Here is a 17,712-nt window from a genome sequence, read left to right as displayed (position 1 = left end):
TTAGATTTCAATATTGAGGGATGCACCAATAAATCCCAAATTAATAACTTATGCACTGTTTAGTCTTAAAAGTTTTCTTATAGACTGAAAGGTCCCATTACAATGTTAATAACATCAGATACAATGTTAATAATATCAGAGTCATGTTACAAACATTGGATTTCAAACATCTAATGTTCATCAAATTTCAATAATGTTTGAAAATATAGGATGAAAAACATCTAATATTCTTCAGATTTCAATAAATTTTGAAATTATAGAATGAAACATTAGATCATTTACATCATTCACATCACGTTGATGTAAAAATGGGACTAAATGGAGCATAAGAAAACTTTTAAGACTAAATGGTTCAACGTTTCAAAAATTAGGACTTATGGGTAAATTTTCCTTCAATGTTACCTCGCTATCAAATTACTAGTTCTCTCTTTGGATGAATTTCATAATTCTAATTAAAATCGATCAGTTTGGTACAATTAATCGATTTAAAACTTTTTTAATTTAAGCCATTTTTTGAAGCTATACTATAGTCACTAATAACTTATATAAAAATATTGAATTAGTCATTTCTCAAATACTTCAAATATATCTAATTCATCCATTTTGTAAATACTGTCTAATTTGTAGATTAATAAAGATACAAACAGTAAATAAATACTATAATTTCAAAAATAATGGATTAGAGTTAAAATTATATATAGTAAATATTTACTAACTTTTTATATGGATGATAATATTAATTAATTGAGATTAATAATTTATTATATTTGTTAATATCATTATATTATTATATTATTATATATATTATAAATACAATATATATTAAAGCAATTAGTTTTAATTTAAGTTGGTATACAAAGTGTTTGTATCCGTATTGAATCAAAAATTAAAAAATCAAACAAATAAATTTTTATTAAAAAATAGACTAAAGTATGACCTCTTTAATTCAGTTTAATCGATTTGATCCCATTTTTTTGATTTTTGTTAAGGTACTCCTTGGTACAACACACGAACAAAAAGAGAAAGCGGGACTCCACCAAGTAACGAGCATTGGCTGTACAAGTTATAACCTTTCTCTTCCTTTTTAAATTGGGAAATGTTATACAGTCTAAATAATCTATTAAATTTTTTATATAAGTGTGGGGTCTACACAAATTCATATATGTGTAGGTTCTACACCCATATGAGAGATTTGATAAAAAATTTGATAAATTATTTAGGTTTCTCAGCATCACTTTGAATAATATTACATGTACCAATTGGTACACTTTAGATGATGTAAGATAATTTAAGAGATTTTTTGTATTTATAATATGATTAATGAGTACGGTGGTGATACATGCACCAATTAGGGCTATTTTGGAAAGTGGATTAAAAGTCACTTCCTAACTTTTAACCACATCGCTCTCTCACAAAAAAGTCAAAAAATAGTTTTTAACCATCTTTCTAAAACACCCCTTAGTATACACATTAGTGTACCAACACTATTGACCACACTTATTAATTACATTATAAATACTAAAAACCTCTTAAATTATGTCACATCATCAATTGGTACATATATCGTTATTCTAATGAATGAGATCAATAATAATGTCATAACTAATATTAATATATTAGTTAGTACATTAATTTGTGCATGTAGCACCGCTGTTTTAATTTTTAGAGAAATTATAAAAACATATCTTACAGTGTGATCTTTATAATAAATTAAATTATAAAATTTTAATTTTATCAATTTAAATTATAAATTTTTGATTTATTTTTAATTTAAATTATTTATCTATTTTTCTTAATATTTATCTATTTTTCTTAAGAAAAATTACGAATAAATGATATTTTAGTCATTAAACTCAATGAAAAAGAGTATTTTAGACATTTTATGTATATTTATATTGAGTTTAATGACTAAAATATTCTTTTAATGTTGATTTTACATAACAAAAATATACCAATGATTTAGATTAAAAAACAAAATAAAATATTAGAGTTTAAATTGATAAAATTAAAAACTAAAGGTTTATTTTGTTACATAACTCAAACTTGGAGGTTTTTTTTTGTAATTGTGCCTTAAATTTTTTTTATAGATTAAACTACAACTCTCCTAAACTTTTTTAAAACATAAATTTTTATTTAATAGAATTAATAATTAAAAAATTCTTAATTATTCTCCTCTAAAATAATAAAATTATTTGAAATTTTAATTAAAATGTATTTATGAAATCATTAAAAATAGTTAATTAACCCTAAGGATTTGATGAATTGGTTAGGTAAATGTCCTGCATGATCAAGATCTTGGGTTCGAAACCTATACTAATCTCCTTATAACCCTGGACCGAAGTTAGGGGTGAAAGATAAGTTCTTCGACATCCTCTCCCGAGTTGATTTGTAGGGTAGGATTACAAATGAGTTCGGCCTTAAGAGCTTTCAGGTCATAAAATAATTATTATTAATAAAAGATAATATTTATTATGTCATTATAAGGTTAAGTTTGGCATATTTCAAATAATTCATCTTTTATCTTTTTTTCATCACATCATCTCTCTATTTTTCTGCACATCTTTTCGTAAAAAGATAAAAAATATACTTATTTAGGTCATCTCAAACTATCCCTAAATTTAAAAAGATAAAATATAATTTTTAAAATTATGAAAAGTAATTTATATTCTAACTTAGGAAAATTTTAGAGAGTACATTTTATAATTTACTAAATTTTATTTGAATTACGGTACTCTTTCCTATTTCAGCATCTTTTTGCGGTAAGGCCTCGTTTGGGAAGGCTCTGTTTTAGTCAAAAAATTATTAAATTAGTCAAAAAGTCAATAATTTATACAAAAAAGTCAAAGATTCTATTTTCTCTCTACTTTTTGTACATCTTTTCGTAATTAGTCAAAAAATCATCCCAAATATACTAATTTTTTTTAACTTATATTTTAACTAAACGAGGCCTTATCTTCCTCCTTTTTTGTGTAGTACAAAACAAACCAGTACAAACAAAAACATGAAGTACTCAGGCTGCGTGATCACCAACCATTGACCCACCAAACCCATCTTAAATACCCATTCATCCCCCAAGAAAAAATGTTCAAATCCACCAATGTCTCAATCCCTCCTCACCCTCTCCTCCCTACTCCTCCTCCTCCTCTCCGCTGCCGCCCATGGCGGCGACGGCGACTCCACCACCGACTCCCCTCCAAATCTGCGGTCCAGATCCCTGATCTTGGTGAAGATATGGTGCTTGATGCTCGTTTTCATCGGGACTTTTATTGGTGGAATTTCGCCCTATTTCATGAAATGGAATGAGGGGTTTTTGGTCCTCGGGACTCAATTCGCTGGCGGAGTGTTCTTGGGGACTGCAATGATGCATTTCTTGAGCGATTCGAATTCGACATTTGGGGATTTGACGAGTAAACCCTACCCGTTCGCTTTCATGTTGGCTTGTGCTGGCTATTTGCTCACCATGCTCGCTGATTCTCTGATTTCTTTCGTTTATGGGAGGCAGACAAATGGGTCAAACGGTGATGTCGAGCTTCAAGGTTTGTGCTTCATTCCTGTTCTTTTTTCCAGTCGGAAAGTTGGATTTTTTACAGCTTTCCAGGTGTTTTTGTAGGGTTTTAGGGGGAATTTGAATTTTACCCTTCTGTTTGGTTGCTGAGAAAACAGAGGAAAAGCAAAGACGAATAAGTGTTTTAAGTCTTGCGATTCTATTGAATGTTAGAAATTGACTAAAACGAACTGTGGTAGTAGTTGTGTTAGGTCCAGTTGAATGTGCTTCTCAGTTTCTCTTGGGGTGCGAAAGCATGGAGAATTTTAGAATTAATTTTCTTTGTATGTTTTCTCATCAACCAAACAAAACATATGGCTTTTACAGTTACAAAGCATAATATGCTCTGTTCCTATCCAAATAGGCAATTGATTGTTTTAAGAAGAGGTTAATTTGATTCTTTCTAGTTCATGATTTTCATGACTTGGGGTTGTTTTGGGAAGATGGTAAAAAGTGGTTTTTTTGGCTTTTAACTAAGCTTTTGGCTTTTTTAGACAAATGATTTGGGAAGTTGGTAAAAAGTGACTTGACTTTTTTGATTAATATTTGTTTATGATGTCAAATCATAATAAAATGACTAAACTATCCCTATTTATTTAAAATATTTACAATTGAATCTATGTAACACATTGTGACCCATGATGAGGGGTAAAAACCAACTTGCCAAATGAAAAAAAAAAGCCAAAAAAGCCAACTTTTGACTTTTGCTACTAACAAAAAAAAAGTGACTTTTAGCCAAGTTCCCAAAATAGCCCTTGGTTGGATAGCGTTTGGTAACGTTTACCTTTTTTTTTTTTTTTTTTTTTATGTTTACAAAAATTTTATAAATTAATTTTTATTTATTTATAAAAAAACATAAATTATAAACGGGTTTGGTTTGAATAAAATGTTTTAAAAAATTTAAAAATACAAACTAAAAAATATATTTGTTCAGGCTTCAAATATTTATATTTATTTTTATTATTTCTGACAATGAGATCACACGCATTATAATTGAAAAAAAATTAATTAAAAAAATAACTAAAAAAAAATTAATGGGGAAAAAAATTAATTGAAAAAAAGATTAATTAAAAAAAATATTTGAAAAAATAATTAATTGAAAAAAAAAATTAATTGAAAAAAAAATTATTTGAAAAAAAAATAATTGAAAACTGAAAACGTAAACTCATTTTTTGAGTTTACGTTTTTTCCTCAAATTTATAAATCGAGACAACCATTTATAAACCAAAAAAATTATCAAACAAGTTTTTATGACAATTTTTAAAATTTTTGTAAATATAAACTGAAAACGGAATAGTTACCAACCAGACCCTTAGCAATTCGTTTAAAAATTAGCATAAGAAGTGGTTAAGCCAATCCGTAAGGTTTCTTCCTTGAATTGAATAACCCCGGTTTTCTGCCGTCTCAATCGCTCGTCCTATTGAAATTCGTAGCAATCTTTGTTCTCGACTTGGTTGTCTTCAAGCTGTCTCTCTTCTAGCTGCCAGCTCAGCTGTCTGATGAGTGAATCATGCTATACGGCCATTTGTCTTTAAGCTTCTGGCCAGTTAAAAATAGCTGGATAGGCCTGGAATCAGCGTCGGTAATTGGCAATTTCTATGCAGTCTTGTCCTGTAGTGTAGATTCCTGGAATCTTCACTTGAACTTTTCAATTTCTTTTATGGGTGTTGGAGAAGCAATTTAATTTAACGCTCCACTTGTTTCGGTGAAAAACACTTTGCTAGAGAGAAGAGGAAACATTTTCTACAGAAAAAATATTTTCCGACAAATGTTTTTTGCGGATAACATTTTATTGTATTTAGTTGTGATCCTAAAGATGATGTGCTACTGGTTTGTGGTAGAAGTGTGTTGGTGTGGTTGTGGTGGTTTTGTCGTGGTGGTAATAGCGATAGTGATGGTGGTTGTGATGGCGGTGGTAGTAGCTGTGAGAATGAGAAAATGTTTTCCAGCTTGGAAAATGCATAATACATTTTCGAAAAAATGTTCGGTCGAAAAAAGGGTGAGCGTAAAGAAATACTTAACTAGTGGATGGGCTTTAATTCTTGATGAATATTGGTATGTACCTTATGGCTGTTTTGATGTTCAGAGTTGGTTAACAGTGTCATTGAATTGCTAAAATAGAAAGTCAAAACCATTCAGATGAATGATTTAGCTCAAAAAAGGATACAAGATTGTTCTATATTCTGAGTTAGTTATGTGTTTGATCCATGTTCTGTCTTTGGTACAGGTAACGGAAAAAGCAATGGCAATCGAATAACTTCACAATCACAATATCAGGTAAGGCATAGCAGAGAAGCCATGAGATAGTTCTTGCTTCACCAACTAATCCAAATTAGTTTCTGATTAAGTTTTACCGGTAATATTTGATAAGAACTCGTTATTTCATGGTTAATAGGTACATGACGGTACAGAGAATCACTTTGTGAAAGCCCCGCTCCCGACTGCCACATCAGTCGGGGACAGCATTTTGTTGATAGTTGCATTGTGTTTCCATTCGGTTTTTGAGGGCATTGCAATTGGAGTTGCAGAAACACAAGCCGACGCTTGGAGAGCTCTCTGGACGGTCAGTCTTCACAAGATATTCGCAGCCGTTGCAATGGGAATTGCTCTTCTCAGGATGATTCCAGACCGTCCCCTCTTGTCTTGTGCAGCCTATGCTTTTGCGTTCGCCATTTCAAGTCCAATCGGTGTGGCGATTGGAATCATAATAGACGCCACAACTCAGGGCACTGTGGCAGACTGGATTTATGCCATTTCAATGGGGCTGGCTTGTGGGGTCTTCATCTATGTGTCAATAAATCATTTGTTGTCAAAGGGTTATGTGGCTCTGAAGTCAGTGAAGGTTGACACACCACATTACAAGTTCTTGGCCGCCACGTTGGGCATCGGGGTGATTGCTGTTGTAATGATTTGGGACTGATTTGGGACACTTGATCAAAGCAGAGTGAAAACAGAAAATAAAAAAACGAAAACAGAACAGAAACTGAGTGAAATATAGCAGTGAATGTTGAGCAGAGCAGTATATAGAACACATGAGGAGATCAATATTACTATGGATGATCATTGTATGTAAATCTTTCCTTCAATGATTGCTCAATTTTTGTCATGAAATACTTGTAGAACACATTTGTAATTTTATTGCCTTGCTCTTGATTCCTCCATTCTCGTATTAGTTTCCTAGAAAAATTGATTGAAGGTTATTATGGCTCTCTGAAGAACATGACGTTCTGCTTTGTGAATAATTATGAAGAAAAATGCTTGCCAACTCTAATTTGACCTCCAATACACCTTTACTGACGTGGACAGACCCACTTGAATGAATAATTTCTCAATGATGTGATGTTTTGTCTTTCTTTTTTTTTTTTTCTTTTTTTTTTTTTCTTTTTTTGAACACATGATGTTTTGTCATTTTGTAGTTTCATTTTGAGAGAATTTATCGCACAGTGCTGCTTCTAAAAAGTTATTACAATTTCATTTAATAATTAATATTTATAATTTTTTTTACTTGTCTGTAATTATTTTTTTACATTTAACTGGAACTAAAATTTTCCCTTCATTTTGTAATTTGATGTAATGTTTTTGGCCCTGATGTATGTTATGGTATTATTATATATTTTGTAGTTAGAAAATTCTTAGATTAAAAAATGTGTACAATTACTTTTAAAATGGGTAATATTATCATAAAATGCGTAATTTATTTTTAAATCATAAATTGTTGTAATTTTTACTAAAAAAATATATAATATTTATCTCAAAAATACATAGCATTTATTATAAAAATATGTAACAATATTATATCGTACACACTTTTTAAAGGGTGTGTTTGTTTGGACGAATTAGATCAGGAGGGATTGTAATCTATTGGAATGTTAGTCTTGGAATACATTGTCCCCGGACTATTTGATTTGATTGAATTTGTATCTTATATTTGTTTAGTGATGGGATTAGATGAACTATTCTATTGAATTTTATATTTGTTTAGTCGTGGGATTAAATATTTGGATTTGACTATTTTATTGAATCCGATGTGTATCCTATTTTATTTAATTTTTTTAATAAAACTTTTTAAAAAATTAAATAAATAAAACATCAATAAAAATTATATAAATTTATTTTAATTTTTAGTTGAGATTTTAAATTTTATTTTAATTTGAACTCTTATATAAATTGAACTTTTAATTTTATTTTTAATTAAATATATTGAATAAATTGAACTTTTAAAGGAGGCTTATAATCCATTAGACTGTTAATTTAATTTAATTTTTAGTTGAGATTTTTAAATTTTGTTTTACTTTACTAAGTACTATTAAAAATAACATAATTATATAAATAAAAAATGAGGGCAAAAAATGTCATTTTAATCTTCCAATCTAGATGAGGATTTATCCTATCCTTTTTATCCCACACCCCTCCATGGGACAAAATAATCCACAAATAAGGGATTGATAGTATGGTTAGACTATTAGTCCAACTTATATTTTTTAAACTAAACATCGGATTATTACATGCAATGGACATGAAATCTTATCCCACACTCGAATCCTCCCAAACAAACACCCCCTAACATTACTCTATTTTGATTAATAGATTAGATCTAGGGACACATCCTTCGTCACATATAGTGAGAAAATTTATTAAAATTGATTCAATATTATATGTATGCTATTTTTTTCCAATTCAAATATCATAAATATCTATCAATAAATATATATAGTATTATTTTTTATTTATGAGATAAAATACGATGAGATTATTGATCACTGTGAGGGATAAAATTATACTACTCCTATAAGATATGAGATTATTAATAAGATTATGAGGGATAAAACTATACTATAAGATTAGATACGATGAGATTATTAATAAGATTGCGAGGATGAAATTATACAATGAGATTAGATGGAATAAAAATTTATGAGATAAAATATGATGAGATTATTGATAGGATTGAAAGGGATAAGTCATATATGAGATTAGATGGAACAAAAATTGGATTGGATATATGATAAGATCATATATAGAGGATTGTGAAAGATATGATTATAGATAGGATAAATAATTAGATAGAATGAATGGGATATATTTGGTTAGGATGAAATAAAAAGATATAATTATTTTTGAGTGTTGGATGAAAAAATTAATATTATGTATACTGCCTATGATATTATTTACTCCTCTCATTTTTATCTATTTATTTTTTCATACCAGTACTAAAATTATCCAAAGATATGGCTTGAATAAAAAAGAAGAGAACAATCTCAAGCATTGTATTATCCTACAAATACAAAGGCAATCACATTTAAACCAGAACAAGTGAAGCATTCTTTAGATGAGATGTTAAACCAAGTTTAAATTTAAATTATAAATGATAACAAAATTAGATCACTTTAACATTGCTTATACGTAAAATTATCCAAGGACGAAAATGAAAATTTTAAAGACAACCCAATCGGATATGGTTAAAATTGAAAATGGTATACAAGATGTAATAAAATATGTTTAAAATAAAACATATATAATTATATGAAACTATGTATTGAAATTGTAAATTTTTTTAGTATTGTTTGAAGATTAACCGATGAGCAATTGATACCGTAACCAAAATATAAATTATATATATTTATCAAATCAACAACATAATTGTATAAACTAATTATATTTAAACAATGAATTCTATTTAGAATATTTTATTTGTATATATTATTTTGTTATATAAACAAAACAAGTGTAAAGATTAAAATTAATTATATTGGGCATAAGTGACGTGCGTGAAATTTCAAGAGTGAAAATACACTGATATGGGAGTGTTTGGGAAAGGTTTTTTTTTTTTTTTTTTTTTTTGACTAAAATTTATAAAAATGACAAAATAGAGTAAAATAATTAATAACATAAAATATCACGTCAAATCCATAATCATTTCACTTTTTTCTCTCACAAATATCATATCCAACTATAAAAAAATTCAAATAACTTCTCAAACACAAAAAATTTAGCTTACTAAAATAGCCAAAAACTAAAATAACTTACTAAAATAATAACTTTCCAAACACCAAAGAGCATAAATTTTACGAACATAAAATTTTGCACCCTAATTAATCATAGGCCCCGTTTGTTTTCAAAGATAAAATGAAGAAAATTCATAGTGAAGGGATTGTTAGTGAGGAAACTAAATAAAATTATATTTGTTTTGATAATAGTTATTAGTGTAGGAATTGTTAAATTATTTTTATATAAAATAATAAAACAAATAAAAAAATATAAAAAATAAAATATTAATGTTTAAAAAAAAATTCCCAATGTGTAAAAAATAAAAGAATTTCTAATCCTCTCACTATTTTTCTAATACCACCTCCACCTCTTCCATACCAATTCTCCTTTCAACCTCCATCTTAATCTCTTTCCTAACTCAACAAACAAATATAATACTAAATAACCCCGTTAAGTAGAGAATCAAGGAGGGGATCCTTACTCCTATCCTAATCCCCTCATCCATTTCACCACAAAACAAACAGGCCATATAGCACATCCAGCACAATAATGCATTTACTAAAATAATGCGAACCAACGGCTGAAGCACGGCAAAGCTAAAGAAATCAGACAAAAATGCACTTGAAAAATTTTGAGAAATTGACATTTAACGAAATCGTGCAAGACATCTCACTGAAAAAATACAAAGCAACGAAGGAAAAAAAAAAACTAATTTCTAGAAGCTGCACATACTCAACTCGTAAAAGTAAATCAAATAATAATAATAATAATAATAATAATAAAGGGAATAAAAATGAAAATGATATCAACAGATGGGTTACCCATAAAAATAAAAATTGACATCATATCATTTATTTTCTGGGCAGTAACAGCATTCTACTGCCATTCATCAACTAACCAATTTCCAGAAAGAAAATGTTACTCTAACTAACAAATCTTATAAACATTTCTTAAAGCAATTAGAAAACGTGTTACATTAAAATGAAGAAGAAAAAGCACAGGATTGTAGTTCTTCAAACCTGTTCATGAGCAAAAGACATTATTTACCCAACTGATCATGTGCAATTCAAAATTAGTTCAGATTAATCGGCATATCTACTTGCAGCTTAATGAAGCCAAAATTTTGAGGAATGGTAGGTGGTGGCTTCTTATAAATGCAGCTGCAAAATATTCAGAATCAGTAGAGTCGACCTTATTTCAAGTAGATGCCGAGGAAAAAATGTTGCAACCAATGCTCTAAAAATTTGCATGAAAAACTTTCTCAAAACAAAATGACACAATAAGAGGCCCTGCCGTATCCCCAATAACACAGCCTGCAAAATTTACAAAATTAGAAATCAGTAAATTGTTTTAGACAATTCAACAAAAGTTTAAACTTTGTTGTTTCCCAGGCATTTTAATGCTCCTAGTTTGTTTTGGCAAAAACAAAATGTTTTCATATGTTTAGTTGCGACTTTGAAACTTATGTGCTAGCTCTGGTGTTAGTGATATGGGGTGGTAGAAGTGGTGGTGGTGGTGGCAACGGTGGGGGTGGTGATGTGGGTGGTGATAGTGTGGTGTCATTGACAAGACTTAATCTGCAAAATGTTTTCCACCTTTTAAAACTACAAAACAATTTCCACTCAAATAAGCTTGTTTTCCGTTGTACGGAATGTCAAAAAATGTTTTCAGTGAACTTGAGCTTCTTGTAAGGGTCCAGTGATGTGCTTACCAATCCATTGACCAATCAAAGGTCGAAAGAGGGATGCACCAATCCCTGCTCCAATAGACGCAAAAACCAGTGATGCACCACACCTGACAGTAGTACCATAAACTTTCTTCCCAAGAAGTTGAACCTGTTCTGCTCTATCAATTTGATCATCATCTTCTCGAGACATGTAAGAAAAGAACCGGTAAATATCAATGCCAACTTGGACAAGCCATGATGCTGCAACTCCAAGAAGATGCCCTGCTTATACATGATGACGGGTTATTGAACAATGAAGTTGAAACTCAACAAGCTTAACTGAATGAAGAAAAATGGAAATATATGTTTTGACCTCTGAAAGTTGTTTTGCTAACACTGACGAAGTAGACAAAAGTTGGCATCCCCCTTTCAGCCTTGCGCACCGCTGATTTGGGTATATCTGTAAAAAATTTATCATAAAAATTGGTAAGAAGCACACATGTAAAATTTGACAAATCATTTAAAGTAGCCACTTTTATAACTTACGCTCAATTTGTTTTAGCGGAAAACATTTTCTACTAGAAAACATTTTCTTATGTTTGGTTGCGTTCTTATGTAGTGGTGACAACGGGGTAAAGGAGGAGGAGGTGGTGGTGGTGGTGGTAGTGGTGATAAGGTGGAGGTGATAGTGGTGGTGGTGGTGGTGGTTGTGGTGGAGGTGATGGCGGCAACAACGGTCGTGCTGATGGCAATGTGGTGGCATTGGTAAAAGTTTAGTTCATAAAATGTTTTTTGCCTTTGAAAAGTAGAAAACATTTTTCATCCAAATAGGCTTGTTTTTCATTGACCATAGAAAACATTTTCCGTTGACTTTTATTTTCTGTTGTACCAAACACCATAAAATACGGAAACATTTCTGCCGAAACAAATGGAGCATTAATGGAAAAAGCAAATACCTTTAAGAAGTTTCCATGCCATCCTCTGTGAAACATAATGAACGGCAATTCTTTCCAGAACCCGTCTAGTAGTTGCAACAGTGGTCTAAGAGATGATACAAAATATAAATCAACGATTCTGCCGCTAAATTAGTAAATTCTTAAAAGATAAAGTTAAAATAACAAATAACAAAGCCACAAAGAACTTCCAAGCATGATTTTCCATAAAGCAATATAAAGAAGACAGTAGGGGAGTCTAATGTCTAACAGATATCCAAGTTTTATAATAAACGGGTTTGTTTTTAACAAGGCAACAGAATGAATTTCAAAAAATTGGATAAAATCCCACATACTCTGAGTCGATTGATGCAGTGATTGCCATCAAATAAGATCTTGTATGATCCTCACCCCAGAATTTACTTAACATAGAATTGCTCATTGGAGGGCTGAATGCAAAACTGATTTGGAGGCAGTAGTAAAGTGATTGATGGATAAAATGTTCATGGACTTTTATGTAATTTTTCAGTGCTATATGAAAACACCTAATCTGAGGACTCTTGGACCAAAGAATGATAAACAGCGGATAAGATCAAATACACTCTCTTCTCCTGTGTGCACTGCTTCATTACACGTCAATCTTCAATGATCACAAGGCTAAGGACCATTTATCTTTCCTGATACCAACTCTACTTTCTCTCGATAGATGCCCCCTTTTGAAGGTAAAACTTGACCCTGAGACGTCTGGAACAAAAATGGGAGAAATCGATTGAACTCACCTCACGAATAACTTGCTTCACTGATTTCTTGAAAGGAACAACCAAATCTACTTGGTGCTCTCCTGGATCATCCTGTAGGAAATCGTCGTCATCCTCTTCTATGTTTGAACGAGACTTCGAAAGAGACAAATAAGATGATAAGAAAGACCTCAATGATGCCAGTGCCAGAAACCTTAATCCAAAAGCTGAGAACAGAGGTTTTAGCTCAATTTTGTACTCTTTGGTACTGTAGTGTAGAGAATCATGCAGAAAAATATTTGCAGACGCGTTTCTTATGCTGGTAATGTAATCTTCGTCATTTAAAGCAGCACCAGCATCGCAATACACAATTGATCTTCCAGTATTTCTGTATCATGAATGCTGCAAGTCAATATATACGAACTAGAAACAAATGTACATGTAATATATGTGTATCATACTAAAAGAGAGACCAAAACTACTACACATATATCAAAACTAAATGTAACAAAAACCTTGATGCCTGATTAAAATAACAGGATATGTACATGCAAGGAATAGTAATTATTCATTTGCAGAGCAGAGTAACAGGTTTCCGTACCATAGATAGTGACAAAAATGCATAACGTGAAAATATAGACCAAATTACTCGCTCATAAACCAATGCTCTATTTCAAAAACTATCCATAATTTCAGACTATTACCAAGAATGCCATTTCAATTCTTACATCAAACAAATCAAGAATGAGCCACAAAAATTTAATTAGCATAAAGTTAAAAACATAGTATTAAAACAGAAAATTCATAAAGTGAACAAATTATATCCTCAACCAGAACTTTATTGATTGCATACTATAACAAATGAGATTTTGTTCTAGGATAAAGATATCTATGACAATTCTCTTAGATTTTGGCTGATCGGGAATTTTTGCAATACGGTTTTTAATTTTGTTGACTTCATAGGAAAGCTTATTTTTGTTCTAGTGAGTGCTCATTCTATACATCATGTTGTCACTGTTGCACTGTGACATGCTTTCTATAATACAAACTAATCATCAACATAAATAAACTAATAACTCCTTTATAAGTAACATCACTGTTTGATCAATCAAAACAACTTGCAGAAAAATGATAACGTCGCACATTTCCAATAGTATTGGATTTACTTAACAAAAAATACATCTTACGGAGTAGGCACCTAATACAATGGTTTATGCAAAAACCAATTGATTCAGTTGCCTCGCATATGTGATATATTAATGTTGGACTGTATCTATCTTTAAAAAAAAATTAAAAAAAATGTTGGGCTGTAATTTCACATTACTATGTTTGGTAACCTAGGAGAGTATCAGAGAAAAGAAAAGAAAGGTTGTGATTTATCTCCCTCTTGTTTGGATAAATAAGAGAAAACAGAAAAGATATTGATTTCTTTCTTATCTTGTCATATATAAATAATAATAACAATAATATTATTATTATCATATTACCAAAAGGGGGTTGGTCTCCTTATTTCTCCTATATCTAAAAAGCTAATTTTGGTATTATGACAAAATAATATTCAGTTGGTTTCATTTCTCTCCCAATCTCTCCACTTTTTCTCCCACATTTCTTCCCATTTCACTCCATTTCAGCAAATCCAAACAGGCTGGAATCAATGCGAAAATGCTTGATAATAACAAAACACAAATCTTTGCACCGATTAGGGCTTGTATTGATGATGCATTTGCGTATATATATACACACATACAAATAGAGAGAGGGGGAGTACCGGAAGAAAACCCTAGAGGCAAAAGGGGTTGCGGCGGCAACAGAAGCGGCGGCAGTGGAAGCAGCGAGAGAGGCTGAGAAGAAACCATAGGAATGTAGGGTTTGGCCACTCAAGCTTGGATTTTTCCTCAGTAGTTCCAATACTATACCTATTCCAGCCATTCTTCCAACTTTCAAGCTCCACTATTCAACACAAATCAAAGGTACATTGTAGAGTTCTTCTTCAGCATTTCGAACTTGTTCTCATGGCTTCCAAAATCGATCATCTATACTATTATATATGTGAGCACATGACTTGGTGTCTAATAGTGTGGTAGCTTCTCCTTCTGCCACGTGGCAAATTTTTCTATCCTAAAATAAAAAAATGTTATTCAAAGGCATGAGTAAGATTTGAACCCAAGACCTTGGGTTTCATTAAGAACACTCTTACCATTTAGACAATATATATATTATTGCATTAATTTCTTTAGTATTTGTTTTTATGCTTATTTATCTGAATTGCACATGCATCGCATGTGCCACACCACTAGTGTATATATATATCTGAGCGTAGAGAGAGAGAGAGAGAGAGATGATGATGATGATGACAGGACGATGATGGACTAATCGTTTTCTTTCAAATTGCTGAGGAATGACTTGTAGGGCTGCATGTTTAGCCCCATGGGCCTTCACTAATTTGAGCCTGTCTCGAGGCTTACTTGGATTGGGCTGCATAAGCCCAACTATGTACTCATTATTATGGAAAATGATCCATCCCCATAAAAATCTTCCCCAAAAAACACCCTTTCATACCGATAAGATTTTAACACTACTACAAAATAAATATGTGAATAGACTCTTATTGATTAGAATTTATGAAAAAATGTTTTTGTAAGAGAATTTTTATAGGGATGTAATATGATTGTATTATTTCTCTTTTTTTTAACCAGTGCTTTTATTTTTTTAATCAAACAGAAATAATTGTAAATTTTTTAAATTTGAAAAAATAAAAAATAAATTTATTTTAAATTTTCAAAGAGATAAATAAATAAAGAAAAATTAAAAATTAAAAACATTACCAAGTTTCATGTAAGGATGAATTCATGGTATCCCTACTTTAAGGCCCCGTTTGTTTTGTTGGATATAAAATGGAGGATATAATATGATGTAGGATTTAGTCAGGATATATAATGAATAGGATATAAGTATTGGATAGCATATCCCTCAAGTCATGTTTGTTGACTTGATATATAAGATTGGATATATGTTATGCATGTTTGTTTTACAAAATATATTATGGGATATAACAAGTAATTTCCAAGATTGCCCTCACAATATTAAATTAAATTAAATTAAATAATATTATATTATATTAAATTCAAAATTTGTATTAAATTAAATTCAATAATATTAAATTAAATTAAATTAAATAATATTATATTATATTAAATTCAAAATTTGTATTAAATTAAATAATATTATATTAAATTAAATTAAATTCAATAATATTTATATTAAATTAAATTCAATAATTATATTATATTAAATTAAATTAAATAATATTATATTATATTAAATTCAATTCAATAATATTACATTAAATCAAATTAAATTCAATAATATTATATTATATTAAATTCAAAATTTGTATTAAATTATATTATATTAAATTAAATTAATTTAAATAATATTATATTATATTATATTATATTCAATAATATTTATATTATATTAAATTCAATAATATTAAATTAAATTCAATAATTATATTATATTAAATTCAAAAAAATATATTAAATTATATTATGTTAGATAGACAAAAGGGTAAATTGGACTTTTTACATCATATCCCAACCAAGGGGATATGATATAATGGGGGGGTGGTATTGTATATCCTCCACTTTTGGGGGATATACAATCCCACCGGATATTATATCCCCTTCAAAAAAAAATTGCAAACATGGGATATATGGACCCCACCGGATATAATATCCAATCCCAATCTTCATATCCTCCCATCAAACAAGGCCTAAGCATTTTTAGTCCTATGATTAAAAATATAGAAACAATATGAAATTTAAAATAAATTATAAATATATTTTTTCAAAATTATTAAAAATATAAATCTCCTCCTCAAGAAATTACATTTCACTCATTGAGATTTTTAATTACACAACAAATGGTCTACATTGGATTAACACTATTGTTGTTATCATTATAAATTTGGTTTCTCTCAAATTATTTAAGATAGATTTCGGTGAATCTTTCACTTTTTAGAATTCGATGATTAGAATATTCAAGCAAAAAATAAACATAATTGGACATCGATAGTTATGCTCGATATTTTATTTGTTTTAAAAACTAGATGACAAATATAATTTCAATAATAGCTATTCATTTTTTACGATACAAATTTTATTCAAACATATAATTATCAATATTTGATAATCTTAATTTTTTATATAAATATTCGATTAAATGAATTCTAAAAAGTGAACAATTTAAATTACCGAAATCAATTATAAAATGAGCCTAACAAGTCTGAAAATTTTCTGAAGTTGAGATGACCAACTTAAAAAAAGTCAAACCATATTATTATCTACAAATATTTAGGTTTCGATTAGAATGTGGGTTGACTTTTTGATTGTTTTTAGCTTGAGACTAAAAAGTCTCGTTTGAGATTATTTTTTTTATTTTTTATTTTTTGTCTTTTGTGAGGCTTCATTTGGCATCATAGATTGGGACTAAAATAGTTACAAAATGACAAAATAAGTTAAAAAATCAATAAGATAAAATATCACATCTAAGCCATAATCATTCTAATTTTTCTCTTGCAAAAGTTTAAAAAAAAAAAGGCAAAAAACCCATCTCAAATGAGATTTTTTAGCCCAAGCTAAGGTCTCGTTTGGGAACATACTATTTTAGTAACTTTTTGTTTTTTTTACGAAAATATGTACAGAAAAGTAGAGACAATGATGTGACAACTTATAGTTATTTTTTTGTTAAAATATATAGTTGATAAACGAGGCCTAAAATAGTCAAAAAGCCAACTCACTTTCCAAACGAAGGATGAGAGAAAAAATGAAATAATTATAAATT

General features: G+C 29.7%; 2 protein-coding genes across 2 annotated transcripts; one reads left to right on the top strand and one right to left on the bottom strand.

Annotated features, from left to right (window-relative positions):
- The first annotated feature begins 2,946 nt into the window (after positions 1 to 2,946).
- Positions 2,947 to 6,705, top strand: ZIP11 (zinc transporter 11 precursor). Its single transcript, XM_028258694.2, has 3 exons — positions 2,947 to 3,536; positions 5,772 to 5,821; positions 5,940 to 6,705. Exons 1-3 carry the CDS (start codon positions 3,098 to 3,100, stop codon positions 6,462 to 6,464), a joined length of 1,014 nt encoding a protein of 337 aa, XP_028114495.2. The 5' UTR covers positions 2,947 to 3,097; the 3' UTR covers positions 6,465 to 6,705.
- Positions 6,706 to 10,332: 3,627 nt separating this feature from the next.
- Positions 10,333 to 14,931, bottom strand: LOC114312462 (uncharacterized). Its single transcript, XM_028258692.2, has 6 exons — positions 14,636 to 14,931; positions 12,910 to 13,255; positions 12,155 to 12,239; positions 11,572 to 11,658; positions 11,244 to 11,480; positions 10,333 to 10,845 (listed from the first exon to the last, which is right to left on the bottom strand). Exons 1-6 carry the CDS (start codon positions 14,794 to 14,796, stop codon positions 10,769 to 10,771), a joined length of 993 nt encoding a protein of 330 aa, XP_028114493.2. The 5' UTR covers positions 14,797 to 14,931; the 3' UTR covers positions 10,333 to 10,768.
- Positions 14,932 to 17,712: the final 2,781 nt, after the last annotated feature.

Source organism: Camellia sinensis, chromosome 7, assembly GCF_055761805.1.
Source record: "Camellia sinensis isolate YWXY chromosome 7, ASM5576180v1, whole genome shotgun sequence".
In the NCBI taxonomy this organism is placed as follows: Eukaryota; Viridiplantae; Streptophyta; class Magnoliopsida; order Ericales; family Theaceae; genus Camellia; species Camellia sinensis.
This window is presented reverse-complemented; position numbering and strand designations above follow the sequence as displayed.

Excerpts from the sequence above, each read along its gene's own strand:
- ZIP11 (XM_028258694.2), top strand. The coding sequence starts at position 3,098 with ATGTCTCAATCCCTCCTCACCCTCTCCTCCCTACTCCTCCTCCTCCTC. Across the intron at positions 3,537-5,771 it reads CGGTGATGTCGAGCTTCAAG|GTAACGGAAAAAGCAATGGC; the intron begins GTTTGTGCTTCA and ends TCTTTGGTACAG. Across the intron at positions 5,822-5,939 it reads CTTCACAATCACAATATCAG|GTACATGACGGTACAGAGAA; the intron begins GTAAGGCATAGC and ends CATGGTTAATAG.
- LOC114312462 (XM_028258692.2), bottom strand. The coding sequence starts at position 14,796 with ATGGCTGGAATAGGTATAGTATTGGAACTACTGAGGAAAAATCCAAGC. Across the intron at positions 12,240-12,909 it reads TGAAGCAAGTTATTCGTGAG|ACCACTGTTGCAACTACTAG; the intron begins GTGAGTTCAATC and ends ATCATCTCTTAG. Across the intron at positions 11,659-12,154 it reads GGCATGGAAACTTCTTAAAG|ATATACCCAAATCAGCGGTG; the intron begins GTATTTGCTTTT and ends AATTTTTTACAG.